Raw genomic sequence first — 16109 nt, 5'->3', positions numbered from 1 at the left:
AATGTCGTCCATCTTAGAATCCCAGACGCCGTGCGACGCGTTGAGCCAGCCCCTTTCCGGTCGTCTGATATATCCTCACGCGAAACCAGGAAGACGCGACTAACAAGCTTCGAGCCTATTTGTCGCGTCATTGTTGGCAAACGATCCGACTTCCAGCCGTCAACGCCAACCAGACGTCTCCGTCCTCAAATTGCTGCCTCTGGAGCGTCGCGGATCCGCAGTCGAATCTATGGCGAATCTAAGCAGCCCGACCTTTGTTTCCCCCTTCCCTGTCGCTAGCTACGTCTGACCCCTTCTGAGCATCAAGATGCTTCACGACACAACTGGGTTTGCTTGAAATGAAGCCAAAAGAAATCTCATTTAAACATCCAGCTGCATTTGCTAAACTTCAGAACTCCATAGCTTTCCGTTCACTTGAAAGGAAATGCTCCTAGCTTTAGTACGTGAACACTGGTTCACATCTTCGACTCCAATAGTACGCAACTCTCCGGCACTGCCCTCGGATCCATATCAAGTGGATGATCACAACCCGCATGGCGCTGAAGCTCGTCCGTCAACCATTCGGTATGTTTCTCGTCAGGGCTCAGGTCTATCGCAGATAGCACGCCGCCAGCAACACAATAAGCCTCGTTATTGTCGCTATTCGGAACAAGCCACCAATCTACCCTGAATCCCAATACGCCGAGACCTTTCAACTCTCGCCACAAAGCCTTCCAGAGATCCCTATTCTTGACCGGTTCTTCATTAATCGTCAACCATCCGTTCTCGCGCCATCTCCATATCCAAGGTTCTCGGTCCCTTTCTCCGCCTCCCATACCTCTGGCGACGTATTCGGACTTCGTCTTCACTACGAGGTGTCTAACAACACACTCATGTCCATCTTCGTGCTTCGGGCAGCTGCAGAACCCTCCCTCGGCGCAAATTCGCCTCGAGATCTTGAGTCCTGCCAGCGCAGCGTGAAGCTCCGCGCGCGGACCGGTAAAAGTGCCGTCGGATAGGAAGTGCTCAGCGTTGTTTGGATTCTCCGGACCAAAGTATACGCCGATGGTTGAAGTTGCGCGGGGCGTGGATACCTTTGACTGCGACAACGAGGGAGTCGATATGAACTACATCTACATGGTTTTGGCAGGCTACGTGGATGAAGCTGGTGTCATTGTCGGTCACCTCGAGTTTGGTGACACAGTTGGCGAGATAGTCACCAAAGACGGTTGGAAACCTGAAGGTGGATTCATAGGTCTCTACCGCCTGTGACAATGCTGCACAGCAATGACAGGAAGGCTGCTCTACTTTCATCGCTGTCACTTGTTGTCGTTGCGAAGTAACATACTTCGTAAATTAGAATAGATAGATGTGTGTTAACATACACAGGACTTAGTCTAGCTTTACTCACCTGTATTTCTATCTTTTACTACTTTACTTAGGCGTGAACTTGGAAATGAGAATATGCGCGCGAGAGGCGGAAGACATGGCGAGGTAGAAGAGTCGTAAGTATATGTCTCGGATGAGGAGCATATATATAGTACAAAGGACTTCATACTGAAAGCTTCCACGGCCCAAGCTGTGATCTGATCTTTTGCTACTGCCATAGCAACCTCTAAAGTCAAACCCTATGTAGTGAAATCTTCCAACTTCCCTGCATTGTATAAGCTCACTGAAGCAGATCTCATGTGCAACATGTGAAAATGAACAAAATCTTTGCGAAGGACGAATTCAAATCAACTATTCTGAGTTGATCTGGAGGCGAGATATGTAGAATGAAGGATTATTTGTGCCATCGTGACGACTCCGTCTCATGAGGCAGTCCACTTACACGCTGCCAGCTGCTCACCCTGCAAAAACTGTAATGAGGATACTTTCAGTTGAAAGTAAACAAAACAAAAGTACGTTAAAGGTGCTAGAAGCTTCTCTCACATAAGGAAGACCGGACATTGGTCCTTACAAATCGTAGATGGAAACAGGTTGCAGTGACGTTGCGTGGTTGAGAGGCAGGACTAGGGTCCCCCAAAACCCCCGGCAGTTGTCTTCGTAGGCGCCAGCTTTGGCGGAGCGCTTGCATGCTACAGCTCAGAAGCCACCCTAAATTCCGCCAACGACCGCTAGCAAAACAGCAAGCAACCTTATCTCATACCTCCACGAACTCCTCACAAACACTGCGAGGATGAGAACATCAACATCGCCAACGTCGCATCGTCTTGATGGCCTGCATGAGATCCATGCAGCAAGCCCCAGTTATCTCCAGGGAAATCGATCACTTCAAAGATAGGAAATCGCTCATCAGGGAATCCGATCGATCGCGGAGTTTTGGTTGGAGGAAGACCCTCCGTGTGATGCATCGTCGCATTGAAGAAAAAGCAATTATCAACTTGCGTACGCCGCCGTTGCCGACAATGGACGAGAAGAGACCGGCAGCATCAGGTCCGGGGGACTCATCAACGATTCTCGCGTCATCGCGTAGATGAGACGTATATAATCTAGAAGCTTCTCATACCCCGCGTCGATGAGATGAAGTGAGAGCTCATCCTGCGAGAAAGACGTGCCCTCACACCCCAGGAAACCCTCCCAAACGGTCTTGAACATGAATACAGGACTACGAGAATGCACAAGCTTTCCTGCCCCGCGCACGAGGATCGAGTTTGCCCGTTCCTTCCAGGCGGCCTACCGGGCTGAATTTGGCGATTCTGACTGCTCGCTTCGAGGCGACTCGGACTCGGACTCCGGAGAGTCCTGCCCGTCGATCCACACGTCTGATTTCTCCACCGAGTCCGACGATGATGCCCTCACGACCGACTACGAGGATGACTACCTCATGCGCACCGGCATCAAACCGCGGTCGACCTCACGTCCCAGACCACCGCCCCACGCCCGGGTCAAGAAACCCGCCAAGGAGGTGCGTCTGGCGGTCCAAGGCATGAAGGATGCCGCCCTCATCTTCGAAGATCCCAAACTGCGGCACCAGCCCGCCTTCTCCTCGTGGGAAGATGAGTTGGGACCGGAGAGAGTAAAAAGACGGGAGCGTAAAATGCTGTTGCGCCGACTACGCCAGGCCGAAAGCTCTCGCCGTAGGGAGCATTCGCCCTCGCCTTCGCCATCGCCCTCGACTTCAAGTGACACCGAAATGGACGACTCAGAAGTGGACGACTCGGACATGGACGACTCTGATTTTGATGATATCAACCAGCTCTTCACCGAGGCGCTGCGGCAACACGACATCGCCACCGGCATGGACCCGGCAAGCCTTCGCCGCCGCCAACAACGTCGCATGCTCGCAGAAGAGGCAGAACCGCAGCCAGCATCGCAGCTGCGCGAGCAACGACGTAGAGCCCTGGCAGACAAGGAGCGTCTGGAAGAAGAGGAGGACCGACGTCGTCTGCTCGAAAAAGAACGCTTCAGATCGATACCGCACAACGACCCAGAGAGCAGACGGAGATTGCTCCGCAAACCTGGGGAAACGGAGTTTCTCGAGATGCGGCGCAGATGGTATGAAGGCGAATGCCGTCACAACGAAAGGGAGGCACGACGCCGTCTGGTTGAAGCGGAACGAATGGCCCAGCTGCCCTACAGCGACCCCAGGACCAAAGAGAGAATGCTCCGCCGAGTCCGCGAAGCCATAGACGATGTGGAATGGTACAGGGTTGACGAGGAACCAAGCAACCCTCCGACTCAGCCGAGCACGCAAACTGCTCAACTCGCAAACGCAGCCAACCACCAGACTGACCAGAGCAACAACAACCAAACAACAGACAACGTCCGCCGCCCTCCTCCGCAGAACCCCCTCCCTTCCCACTTCACACTCGGTAGGATCCCAAGGCCCGGTTCCCAGGCATCCAAACCGACATCCGCAAGCACGCAGCGTTGCACGAACCCTGAATCACCGGCCCCAACAACTTCACACACATCAGACACTTCCCCAACCTCAGAAGGCCCATCACCTCGACCCTCGTCGTCTCAACCGCAGTCCACGTCCCCAAAAACGGACCCCTCACGGTGGCAGTCTACTTCGGCCCCTTCAACCCGCACAACCTCCGCCTCACATTCCCGCCGCCCCAGTCCCCACGGGACTCCCAAAACGCCTACCGCGCCTCCCTCTTCGCCCTCATCACCGCCCTCCGCGCCGCCGCCCCCTTCTGCCAACCCCCCTCCTCCTCTTCTTCCTCACTCCCCCGCCCGGCCGAGCAGACAACCCACTTGATCCTGCAAACACACTCCTCCGCCTTCGTCCGCCACCTCTTCGGCGACGACGAGTTCGACTCCCCGCTGGTCGACGGCTGGACCTTCAACGGCTGGCGCACCTGGTCCGGCAGCCCCGTCTACCACCGCGACCTCTGGATGACCCTCCTCAGCGACATGGACTACTTCAAAGAGGTCACCGGCCTGCCGTACGTCGTCATCCGCCACCCCTCCGAGTGCCAGTTCTGGGACGCCCAGTCGGACATGGCCTTGCAAATGGCCAGGAGGCAGCCGCCCGGGGGAACAACGAGGCCGTGGAAGGGCGCCATCTGCGCCGCCGACGCCGTCGGGGAGGTGGAGGACGCGGAGGAGTTCCCTTACTATTACAAGTCTGGCTGGGTCGAGTTCTAAGTGGTTGAGAAGGGCGGCTGTTTCTGTTTTGCACGTGTCGAGTCTTTGGAGTGGAGCTGGTTTGACTTAATCTTCCGTATGACATGGAACTCTCCCGCAGAGTAACCGCAACCAGTCCTTACCACGTAGAAAGCATGTCTCACCTCGTGCCCTCGCAACTTCCGCCGTGCTTCCTGTGTATCAGATAGAGTGTTATCCATCTCAGTCTGATCACCTGAATGAATGAAACACATACCTATACAGTCTATCTCCCAACGCCTCGGAGAACTCCCTTGCTCCCTTGCTCCCTTCTGTGCCGGCCTCTTCGCCCTAAAACCACCTCGCGAACCCGTACTAGGGGCCAGCAGGCTCACAAGGAACCTGCTGCGCATCTGAAGCACGCTGCCGCGTCGGGCACTTGTCCGGCTGAAGAGATGGAAGCTGGATGTGGGTTAGCCTAGGTTCATATTCATAAAGAAGCACCAACCAAGACTTACTAAGATACTCTGTACATCCTCCCATACCGAAGCAGCTTCACAGTCAGACGAAGGCACCAGACGTTATTAATCATGATTTGATTTTTTCAAAAAAGGAATAAACACATAGCATAAGTCTAATCTAAAGGTTATCCGTGAACGTGTTTGTTGCCGCCGTCAAGATATTTCGCGCGCGCGCCCTCCATAGCCTTGCCGCCTCCTCCTTTGCCCCCAAGTGGTTGGGGTACATGTATGTTTGATGTAGATAAGCGGAACGAACAAAACACCATACACGAGGACGGCCATCCCGTCTCTCGTCCTCCTCTCCCCGATGTCGTATCTCTCCCTTTTTTTGCTCCTCCCCGTGGCGGGGGTAAAAAAGAATATGCTTCGCAGTCCGTGGGCCATTAACGAACGCTTTTTCTGTGTGTATATAACAAAGAAGGTTATAACATCATTATACAATCCAAAAAAACAAACAGGCTCCGTGAAAATGTGTATAGGTAAGTGAGAGAACCGGCCCTGAACCCAACATGACAAATTGGGGCGGCGACGCCCCGGGGTATTTGTGACTTTTTCGCAAAATCAATCGCATCATGCTCCCGTTTAAGGCTTCGAGACCTGCTCCTTTCTGAAGAACTTGAAGAAGAGGATTGGGATGACCATTTGGAATCCCAAGCAGATCCAGAACCACCAACTCGCAATACCAGGCATGAGGCCCTGGGAGAAGTCGGGGAAGGTCGTGTTGGGCGACAGGGCGTTGGGACTCGTCGCGCGCGCCAGCATCGTGAAGGCACTGCCCACGATTTGAGCACCGATGAGGACAGCCAACACGTGCTGGCGGGTAAGTGTCGCGAGAAGCATCATACCTAGGCCGACACCCTGGATGTTGTCCAAGAGACCGAGCCAGAGCCACAGGCAACGCGAGAGAATGGCGGAGCCGACAGGGCCACCAGCCCAGGGGAGGTACATGCCCATGCTGCTGGTTCCCCAAAGCATCTGCGCCCAGCGAGGAGCGCAGAGACCGATGGCGAAAATAGGCAGAAGCCACGTGTGACTCTCGGAGAAGTAAGAGAAGACGTAGAGGATGATGCCCCAAAGGACGACGAAAAAGCCCAAGGCAAGGAGCACAACTCCCCAGCCAGGGATGAACTGAGAGGCAAAGAGGAAACCCCAGTTACGTCCGTAGGGAGCCGACAGCCAGTAGTTCTGGATAATGATCATGATGAAGAAGACCGGGACGAGCTTGCGGCGGATGAGGGAGATGTAGAAACCGGGGATGACGTCGGGAGCCTGGCGGTAGTAGTCGGGAAGACCCAAGAACAGAATGACACCGATTGCCCAGAGGATGCAAGCAACGGGAACGCAGATGATGACAGACTTGGGGATGGTCGTGCCGTCAAGGTAGGCCATGGGAGAGGTCTCCGGGGTGTGCGTCAGGGATCCCCAGTACCAGAGCATCAGGGAGTAGACCTGGGCAACACCCGCAACCGCGAGGGCACGCATGATCCATTGCTTCGTGGGAGCTCCACCTTCGTCACCGAAGTTGAGAGCGAAGGACAGAGCACCAGCGCTAGCGCCAGCAGCATAGAGAGCGGTGGCGGCGTCTTGCATAGCAGCGCTGGCTTGCCAAGGGGACAGTAGTGGCGAGACACCCAACAGGAGGAAGGCCAGGCCGAAGAAGAACCAGGGAAGGGAGAGGGCGTAAACGGACTTGGTCATACGGACCAGGAACCACCACAAGAAGGACGTGACGAGATAGGTGGCTGCAACAATGTACAGCTTGAGGGGCGTCTGGTTGGTGTCACCAGTAAGGAGGACGATTTGGTACGAGTTGATGGAGATGACTTGGGCGAAAGAGAGGAAGAAAGCGTAAACGGGCCAATCGCCGATGCGGATAGACAGGATCCTGCGGTTGTTAGTGTTGAGCTCGCAAACAAAGGTGTTGAGCACTTACTTCTTGAGACCAGTGGGTGCGTTGTAGTTGTCACCCAACAGGAACTCATCGTCAACGGGGCTGTCGTCGTAGCGAGTAGCGCCCGTGAGACCACTGGGGGTGCGGCTGCGGCCACGCTCGCCGTCCATCTTGGCACCGAGACCAGCGCTGGAGCCGGGGCGGCTGGGATTGGGGCTTCTTGAGCGGCTGTGGTCTCTGCGGCCAAGCTTGGCATCACGGTATCTGGCAAACCACTTCTTCTCACTCTTTTGGAGGTAGTTCTCAATGCAAAGGTCGTTGATAGAGTTCTTGGCGGTAAGACTGTTAAGCATTTGCTCGAACTCGTCGTAGAATTCTCCGTTCTTGTCCGTGAAGTTCTGGTCAACGTTCATCAACTTGAGATCGTGGCGGTCACCAACGACATCAGGCAAGGACAGCTGAGAGCTGTTGCGCTGCTGCTTGTAGAAGCTGGGTTGAGGGAGAGCCAAGTCGCCAAAGCCAGGAGTGACGGGAGAAGTAGCATCGTTCTGAGCGCGGATGGCAAAGCTGTCCACACTCATCATACTCTCGCGACCACCTCCGATAGAGCTCGAGAAAGAGCTGCGACGAGAAGACGGGATGCTGTGCCAAGGGAGGTTGGGAACAGGCAGACCAGGAGATTCGGAGATGCGAGGGCTGGCGACACGAGTAGGCGGGGGGAGAGGAGACGTGGCTCTGGAACCGGTAGGAGTCAACTCGGCACCATACTCGCTGACAGCAACACTGGAGCGGAGAGAAGAGTCGGTCAGGTTGCGAATGCCACCAGACTTCTTCTGCTTAGCAGCCTCCTTCTTGTGAACCTTGATAGAGTCGTTGTAGAGGGTATCTAGTTGTCTGATCCATTGGGCGACGGGGAAACGCTGCTTAGCACTCCAGGCACGCATGAGAGCTCTCTTTCTCGGCTTGCACTTCAGAGCGGATTCGATAGCCTGCTTGAACTGCTGAAGCATATGGGCAGGAGTCATGGACTCGACCGTGAACCAGAAACCGGGCATTTGACCAAGACCACCGACACGAGCACCGACACCCAGAGCTCCCTTACGACCGAACTCGACGGCAACGAGACCAAAGGGCTCGTCACGAGAGGGAATGAGGGCGAATTCGGCACCAGAGAAGATGTAGGGGGGCAGCTGAGTGAACTCGGGCTTGCTGAAAACACGCTTGGGGTACTTCTCCATAAGCTTAGCGAGCTTGAGAGCTGCGAACTTTCCGTAGAGATCGATGACGGGACCAATGCAGATAAGTTGGGTGGAAGGGTACTTCTCGAGAACGGTGGGGAAGATATCGGCGATCAAGTCGACACCCTTTTGCAGCGACCAACGACCGACGAAGACGAACAGATCAGCATTGGGGTTGACCTCAAGACCAGCCCATTCCTGGGCTTGTCTGCGAAGAGTAGCGCGGTTGGCCTCGAAAGTCTCGTCGATCTTGATGTCGTCCTGGTGGTTGGAGATGTCCTCCTCGGGGTTCCACTCGCCAGTGTCGGAAGGATCGGGGTTAGGCAGTTGACCAATGTTCTTCAAAGACCAGAAAATGGGGTAACGAGCCAGGGAACGATCACCATACTTCTTGGAGACACCAACGGCACCGAAACCGCGCTGGTGGATACGGAGGTAACTGGCAGCAGCGTGCAGCAAGTTGAAAGCGGAGCCGTACTGGACGTAGTCCTTGACGACCTTCGGGGGCAGGTTGAAGACGCTGTACACTTCCTTCTGTTCCTCCTCGGTTCTCATGGGCCACATACCCTGGAACTCGGCGTTGTGCAGAGACAGACAGACGGGAACGGTCTCAGGAAGGAGGTAAAGGGGAGCGGCGGCACCGTGGTAATCGTTGATGTGGTAGATGTCGACGTTGAAGCGGCGGATAGACTCGGCGATACAGCTGTTCCAGGCGCAGTACAGAATAGCACTCTCGAGATCGTCCATGCGGGCAATGTACGGGTCGGCCTTGGTCTGTTGGCGGAAGATAGGAGCATCGAGGATGACGTAGGTGATGTTCTTGTGGACGTGGTAGTAGACCTTAACCTCGTAGGATTCGCCCATGACTTCGACAAACATCGGCTCGGCCTCGTTCTCCAAGGGGTATTCGACGTCGCCAACGACGGGGACAACCCAGATCAGGTCGACGTGGGTCAGGGCTTGACTCATGAGCTTGGCCATGACACCAAGACCACCGATCTTAATGCTGATCTTCCAGTCGTCGATGTTGTACTCCATGGTGGCGATGAGGACCTTTCTGCGGGGGACACCGCCGGTGGCCGCACCGGCAGCTGGCGTGACGAGGGGAGATGGGGGAATCTGGGACATCTCGAGAGATTTGCCTTTTTCTCCGAAGTTAATGCTGGACTCATTCCCGAGCTTGAGTGGTAACCAACCCTTCTTGGAGAAGCCTGACTTGTTGATCTTGACTTGGTAGAATCCCTTCATGTAGATCCATCCGGCAAGAGCGGCCAGGACGATGGGCATAAGACCCAGGAGGAAGAAGAACATAATCTGGATCCACATGTTGCCCTGGGGCTCAGTAGAAATATTCCAGTTGGCGTCGTTCAGAACAAGCTTGTAAGACAGATAAGGCATGGGGGGAGGACTGGTCAAATTGACCACGTTGTCAGACAAGGAACTGGGGGGGAGACGATCAAGAACTCCATCACCGTTGGGGTCGCCGTAGATGAACGAGACATCAGGCTGGTTGTCGGGGTTGATACCCCAGAGGTTGAGCTGAACCTGGGCAGGCCACTCGTACATGAAGTGAAGCGACCACTCGTTGTCCGCAACTTGGTCCATAAGGTTGGGAAGACCGGCGTCGTATCCCCACTTGTTGAACGGTCCGTGGAGGAAGATGTGAGGCCATCGGCGAGCGTACGGGATGTCGCTGCTGTCGGAGTGCTGGGAGAAGGAAGACGATCCCAGAGGCTGACTCCAGTATTGGACAATCAAGTGCTTGCCCTCCCACTTCTGAAGGTCGGTTCCCTCCCAAGCCTGGTCAACCATGCGGGAGTTGGCACCAGTGTAAACTTGCCAGTTGCTCCAGCTGGAGCCCCAGTTGGTGCTGTAACGCCACTTGTTAGCACCGGCGGCCGAGTGGTTGATCGTGTAGACGCCGTTGCTCTCCTTCATCAGAGAACGAGAATAGTTCGCAGTAGAGGGGAAGACGATGGGGTTGTAGGGCTTGCCGAAGCGGACAAGGAAGTGGTCAGTGGCATTGGTTCCCTTGGTGCCAGCCGGGTGGTCGAGAGTGATCTTGATGATGCCGTCAGGGACGTTCTGGAGGTTGGCAGACCACTTGTAAACGGAGGGAATGGCGCCAGTCCAGGACTCCTTCTCAATGGGGTCCATCGCACCGCAGACAGGAGTATCGAAGGTGACGTTGGTCTTGGTGTTGCCGTCAACGTTGACGTAGGCGCTAATAGCATTGGTAATGTCGCTGCAGGTCACCTCGGTGGAAAACTTGATAGCAATGGGAACCACGCCATTGGCATTGGTGGAGTCGATCGGGTAGTCGTGGCCAGGCTCGAATCCAGTAACCACAGGCGCAATTTCCTTCCACTTGGCGGAGGGAACATAGGCGCGGAATTCGAAAGGAGTCATCGTAATGGAGCTCAAGCAACCAGCCTTCTTGGTAGTGCCTGTAAAAGTGTTCGTCTTGGACGAGCTCTCGAGGGTGATGGCATCATCGCTGCCGAACAAGTTGCGAACCTTGCTGCTGGCGTCGAAGGGAGCAATGAAGGCGTCGTCGGAGTTGCAGTCGAAAGTGTAGGTAGTCTCGTTGGGGCTGTTGTGGTAGACCAGCCAAACGGGGTCACTGGTCTTGCCAGACTGCGCACTGCTGAGGTAGTCGCGGGCTACACTCCAGATACCAGTCTCGGTGGCGGAGCCACTGCCGTTATGCAGAATGTACTGGGTCTGGTTCGCCAACTGCTCAACGAGCCAACCACCCTCCAGGACGGGGTACTCATCACGGAAAGAGAAGAGGCGCTTCATCCAGTTGCGCATGGGGTGGGAGGGATCGCGGTGGTCGTAGGCAACGGTATCGTCCTCACATCCCTTGCGACCCTTCGTGATGGGCCAATTGACGTAGACAGAGTTGTCGCCAGCATAGCAACCATGGTACTTCCAAGCTTGAGCAGCAGAGAACGCCTGTCGACCGAAAACGTAGTTGTTTGCAGTGTTATCCAGGACATAGAAAGCCTGCTCCTCGCCGTAGTAAACGAGAGGAGCACCGGGAAGAAGCAGAGTGGTGATGAAGTATGCGAGAAGCATGCGCTCAGTACCCAGCTCAATCGCAGGCCAACGGAAAACGTCCTGGTTCGTAACTCCGTACAGGTGGCGAGGGTCGAACTCTCCAGTGTTTGCGTTGTAGAAATCGTTTGTCAGAACCATTTGGTTCCAAGTCTGAACCCAGTCGGTGGGAAGATCGTAACCAGCCTCGAGATGACCACTCATACCAAGAAATCGAGTCATGAAACGGTAGATGGAGTAGTGGAAAGCACCACCATCGAGCGCGCTCTTACCGTGCTCACGAATGAAGACGCCGGAATTAGCGGAGTCGTTAGACTTCATGTTGGCGGCAGTGGCAAGGTCCAACGACGAAGCCATCTCGGGAGTTCGGCCACGACCAAGGTAGATGGAACCCAGAGTGTTACCACTGGTGATTTCACCAACAACCATGAAGTTATCCTTGCCGACGTCCTTGGCGCACTTCCGCATAGCGGTACTCCATTCAGCCTGAGCGTCGACGGTCACCTGGACAGCCTTGTCGATACGGAAACCGTCGATATCCAGCGTCTGAATGGTCATGCAAGAGTAGAGCTCGAGACGCTCACGCACCGACGGGACCCACTCACGAAGACGGTCCTGCACGGAGGCGAACTTTGCCAATTGACGCTGCCAATCCGGGAAAACACCGAAAGCCTCAATGTCACCATACTGGTCGAAATCACTGTCGTAGCAACCCTTGAGTTGAGCGGTGACGTTAGAGGCAACGAGGCTACCATCCTCGAACCAGAAAGCAGGGTAATCACAAGATTCGTTGTATGTGTTGCCAATGTCGAAATCGAGGTACCTGCGGGAAGACTTCCAGAGAACCTTGTGTTCCTCGGTCAGGAAGGGGGTGGACGCGTTGAGATAACCCTCAAAACCAATGAGATCGCCCATGCTGTATCAATGTAAGTAACGACAATGCCGCTACGAGCGGGGGTTCACTCACGTCGCCATTGTCTGGTCCATGACCACATACATCCCCCTCGCATGGATCTCGTCGATGGCTCTCTGCCATGCCGTGATGTTACCGAAGTGCTTGTCCAAAAGGGTGAGATCGAGAGGCTAAAGTAACGATTAGCTGCCGCGTTCGGTCGCTGTGTCGCGTGTATCATACCGAGTATGAATCCGCCTTCCATGGGTCGTTGATGAATGGGGAGCCAGCAATGTAGATACCCTTCACTCCAATGCCCTGAATGTAGTCCAACGTGTCGATCAGACCCTCCACGTCTCCTCCATGACGGAGCTGGTTGCTCATGATATCATGTTCGAATAGCGTGCCGTTGGCATTGTCGTTGTCGGGGTCGCCATTGACGAAACGATCGATGAATAACGTATAGAATGGGAAACGCCAATTTGTTGGTGATTCTTGGAAGGTGTGGTTGTCCCTCTTTCCCGAGTATTGGTGTGGATTTGTTGCTTCTCTGTTGGTGTTGAGGTTGTAATCGACTTCGCTGGCGGTGTACTTGAGTCCGGAAACGAGTGTTGTTGATGCAGTAAGGAGTGTAAGTGCCCAAACCTTTAATGAATTAGACATTGTTACTCGAACTCGCCGCTGGGCGAGTGAGTCAAGGCGTACAAAAAAATAGACAGGAATGAGTGACGAATTGAAGAAAGGAAGGAATGTGGTGATGTTTGGGAGGGAGGGAGTGTGAAAGGCCGCAGAGCAGACCAGCAAGCAGCAGAACGAATGACGAGTTAGACACGAGACTAGGCCGTGGCACTGGGACGGATGGGAAGAAAACTCGGCCGTCAACACCACGTTGGAACAGATGGGAGAAAAAAAAGGGGGTAATCTCAAGGGAACCCAGGTCAGCCCAATGCCCCAGGCTGAAGTGCGGAAAGGGGGATCAGGGAGTGGCTGGGGCCGCAGAAGCGTCAAGTGTCCATGAAGGATCTATCCATCCGCCTCGCCTCCCAAGGCTCCAGTCTCCAGTCTCGTCGTCTGGGCGGGCAAGTCGCGGCGCGGTACAGAGTGCGGTGACCACCCTTCGAGGGCCGCAGGGCGTCGATTTCGTGATGAGAGATGGGGCCCCTTCTGCAGGAACGGACCAGCCGAATCGCTAGCCCTTCCTCCTCTCGCCTCTCAAGCTGTGAGAGGTTCCCGCCAATGGCCAAGTTCTCTTAGAGGTCCCCTCCATCTTGGATGATGGGCGACCCAACCAACCCCTCTCTTGGTACCAATAGACAGTGCTACAGCGGCGTGTTGACAGGGCCCTCTCTGCGTCCTGTTCGAGAGTCCGCCTGTGAGAGGACAGGCTCGGAAGCAGAAAGAGCAGGTACAGGAGGTACAGAAGGTACATGATAATGTGGCTCCGGGGGTGGCCTGGGGCTAATTCTGGCTATACGAAGTTTGGAATATGGATATGCATCAGCGGCAGGCTCTTGCCTGTCTGGCGGCGAACCATGAGGGCGATGGGAGATTGACAGGCTCCGTGTTGAATTACCATTTTGGACGAGCCCACAATAGAGAGTGGCCAATACGGTGGCCCCGAGGTCAGCGGAAGCAGGGGTAAGGGCTGGGGTGCCAGGATAGGCCGGCACGGGCTCTCGGTTCTTGTTGGTTGATTCGGGCGAGCTCCGTCGTCGGTCGAGGTATCCGCTGTCAGTCGGGCCCCCGGTCGCGTGGGTGGATGGAGGACGTGCTTGCCTGTATCGAGTCAGTTTTAGTTTTGGCTGGTTCCCCTCTCTGAGGCCCAAGAATACGAGACGTTGGAGACGAGCCAGGCTGTCAGGACGGATCATCCATGCGCGACAAGATTATTCGGAGCCGTTGATTTCCCAGTCGGGAATAACTGAGGCTCAAGGGCCCATCAACAAAGAGCACGGTGGAAATTTGACACTGACAGACGCCAGCAGACGCCGGGCGCGCGGCCTCTCTCGCGGTGTGGCTTTCTGGCGTGGCATGGGCGGTCAGTCGAACTGGATGGGTGATGGGTTCATCTCAAGTGGCATAAACGTTTATGCTTGGGGGCGGCGGACAGGCGTCGACGGTGCTCGGCAGCACTGTGATGGTGTGTGGTGCGTGTGTTGGGATTGGAAACAGTCGCGCCGCGCCGTCCAGTGAGGTCTGTCTGCGATGAACGGTGGACTGAGCCAAGCCAGAAACAAGATGGTACGCCCGTTGGATCATGATTGTGACGTCGGGTCGCGTTGGCGGCGCAAGGCTAAGATAGCGTGCTGCTGGGCTGCCATGGTTTTGTCTCTGGCGTTGATCTTGGTGCATGCAGTGTGCAATGTGTGCCTGGCAGCAGAAGGATGCCAGAAGGATGGGATGCGCAGGGCGGCAGAAGGGGAAAAAGCAAGCCGGGCCGAGCACTAGCAGAGGTGCGTGGGTGACGGAGGTACTTTCGTTAGGACGGAGCGCGAGGCAGACGAGACATGGCGAGAGAGGCGGGTGTGGGATGGCGGCTGGCAGACGTGCGTGTGGACGGTTCACAGTTTGGCGGCGATTGAGTGTCAAGCCACACGTGGTGGGCGGTGGTGGATCGCTATCGGTGATCTCTTAGCCAATCCTTTTCCGCGGAGGGCAGCATCAGCCACAGATCGCGGTGGTGACCACCGTTTTCTAAATCATCCTGCAGGACCTAAGGTTGGTCCTTCCTCGCGCGTGCCTCGCTGCAGCCACAGATGCCGGGATGGCGTCCCAAGACGTTCCATTGCGATCCACAACACCCCCATCAGCCCCACTTAGGCACGAGGAAGTATCCTATAATGGGACGAGAACTGCCAGGCACCCCCGACACCGCCGACCGGGGTTCGTGGCTGCTGCAGCTGCACCTGTCGACGGGGACCAGGGCGGTAGCAGTTTCTGGGTGCGACAAGGGGGCGCTTTTTGCTCCCCAGCGTGTCCAGCGTCCACCAGGTGCCCTGTGTGCGCAGTGATTGGCGGTGCAGACCAGGAGCGCGGACAAAGTGGCGGGCGAGTCAGGGACTCTGGAGAGCCCTTCAGGGCTTGAAAGTCTTGGAGCGGGTAATTATGGCCACAGGCCCTGGGCTGGCGGTGCTGGATTCTCTTCTGGGCGCGCTGAAACAGAGCAAATTGGGGTGCAGAAGCAGAAGAAATCATTCAGAAGCTCGCCTAAACCAGATGCCTGGCCGAGCTGAAGTCCAGACGCCCTCCTTTTTCTGGTGGCGTGCCCTGTCCGTCAAAGGAGCCCTGGTCATGTCTGATTGCCCGGGCTCGCCCTGCGGCGGCGGCGCGGCCTGTTGCCGTAGGTCAGTTTCTCTTGGGATCAGTCAGACCGCTTAGGTACGCTGCGGCATGGCATGGCGGGCTGAGGCGGAGGGCTGAGGCGTCTGGGAGCTCCCATGTTTTTGAGGTTTTCAGGAGGTCTCCCAGGTCCCATTGATCGTGAAGAAGCCCCGTCCAGGAGGTCGCAGAGCTGAGCATTTCCGCCGCCCGCGCGTCGGAGAGGGATGCCCCGAGGCATTTTATAGAGTTTGAAGAGCTTGCTGAGGTGCCATTGAGTTTGGGCGAGGTCGAAGAGAAGGGGAAGGGACGGCTGGGAGGGGAGCGGACGTCTCGCAGAATTCGGGATGCTTACCTAAGAGTGGTAGAGAGTGGGAGGAGTCCCAAAAATTAAGGTACCTCAAGATACTTTGTACCTGCCATTCTGCCATTATCCGTACCTTACCTCCACGTCTCTCACCGACATGCCCCAGCACACCCTCATTACTGAGCTGCTGCAACCCCGTCTATTGAACGGTGACCAACCACATGTGTGGTTCCCTTTGATTTGCTTATCGCTCATCGACAGGTGCAGCGCCCGTCGCGTCGTCGTCGACCATATCGCAGTACAGTACATACGTACGGCTCGTCGTCACGTACGGATGCTCTCTGCG

General features: G+C 55.7%; 4 protein-coding genes across 4 annotated transcripts; 2 read left to right on the top strand and 2 right to left on the bottom strand.

Moving 5' to 3' along the window:
- Positions 1 to 455: 455 nt before the first annotated feature.
- GCG54_00002535 (uncharacterized protein) lies at positions 456 to 1215 on the bottom strand (the record flags this gene model as incomplete). The annotated part of the gene is made up of 2 exons (XM_045402625.1): positions 456 to 1079; positions 1117 to 1215. Coding segments are annotated over 2 exons (723 nt in total), but the record flags the coding sequence as incomplete, so codon positions are not given.
- Positions 1216 to 2575: 1360 nt separating this feature from the next.
- GCG54_00002534 (uncharacterized protein) lies at positions 2576 to 4578 on the top strand (the record flags this gene model as incomplete). Its single annotated transcript, XM_045402624.1, has 2 exons — positions 2576 to 3794; positions 3992 to 4578. 2 exons carry the CDS (start codon positions 2576 to 2578, stop codon positions 4576 to 4578), a joined length of 1806 nt encoding a protein of 601 aa, XP_045269242.1.
- Positions 4579 to 5639: 1061 nt separating this feature from the next.
- GCG54_00002532 (Cell wall alpha-1 3-glucan synthase mok13) lies at positions 5640 to 12801 on the bottom strand (the record flags this gene model as incomplete). The annotated part of the gene is made up of 4 exons (XM_045402622.1): positions 5640 to 6942; positions 6991 to 12162; positions 12214 to 12329; positions 12382 to 12801. 4 exons carry the CDS (start codon positions 12799 to 12801, stop codon positions 5640 to 5642), a joined length of 7011 nt encoding a protein of 2336 aa, XP_045269240.1.
- GCG54_00002533 (uncharacterized protein) lies at positions 6975 to 7172 on the top strand (the record flags this gene model as incomplete). Its single annotated transcript, XM_045402623.1, has 1 exon — positions 6975 to 7172. A coding segment is annotated over one exon (198 nt), but the record flags the coding sequence as incomplete, so codon positions are not given.
- Positions 12802 to 16109: the final 3308 nt, after the last annotated feature.

Source organism: Colletotrichum gloeosporioides (genome assembly GCF_011800055.1).
Source record: "Colletotrichum gloeosporioides strain Lc1 chromosome Unknown consensus_13, whole genome shotgun sequence".
NCBI classification, from domain to species: Eukaryota; Fungi; Ascomycota; class Sordariomycetes; order Glomerellales; family Glomerellaceae; genus Colletotrichum; species Colletotrichum gloeosporioides.
The sequence above is the reverse complement of the archived record's forward strand: the minus strand, read 5'-3'. Positions and strand labels throughout refer to the sequence as shown.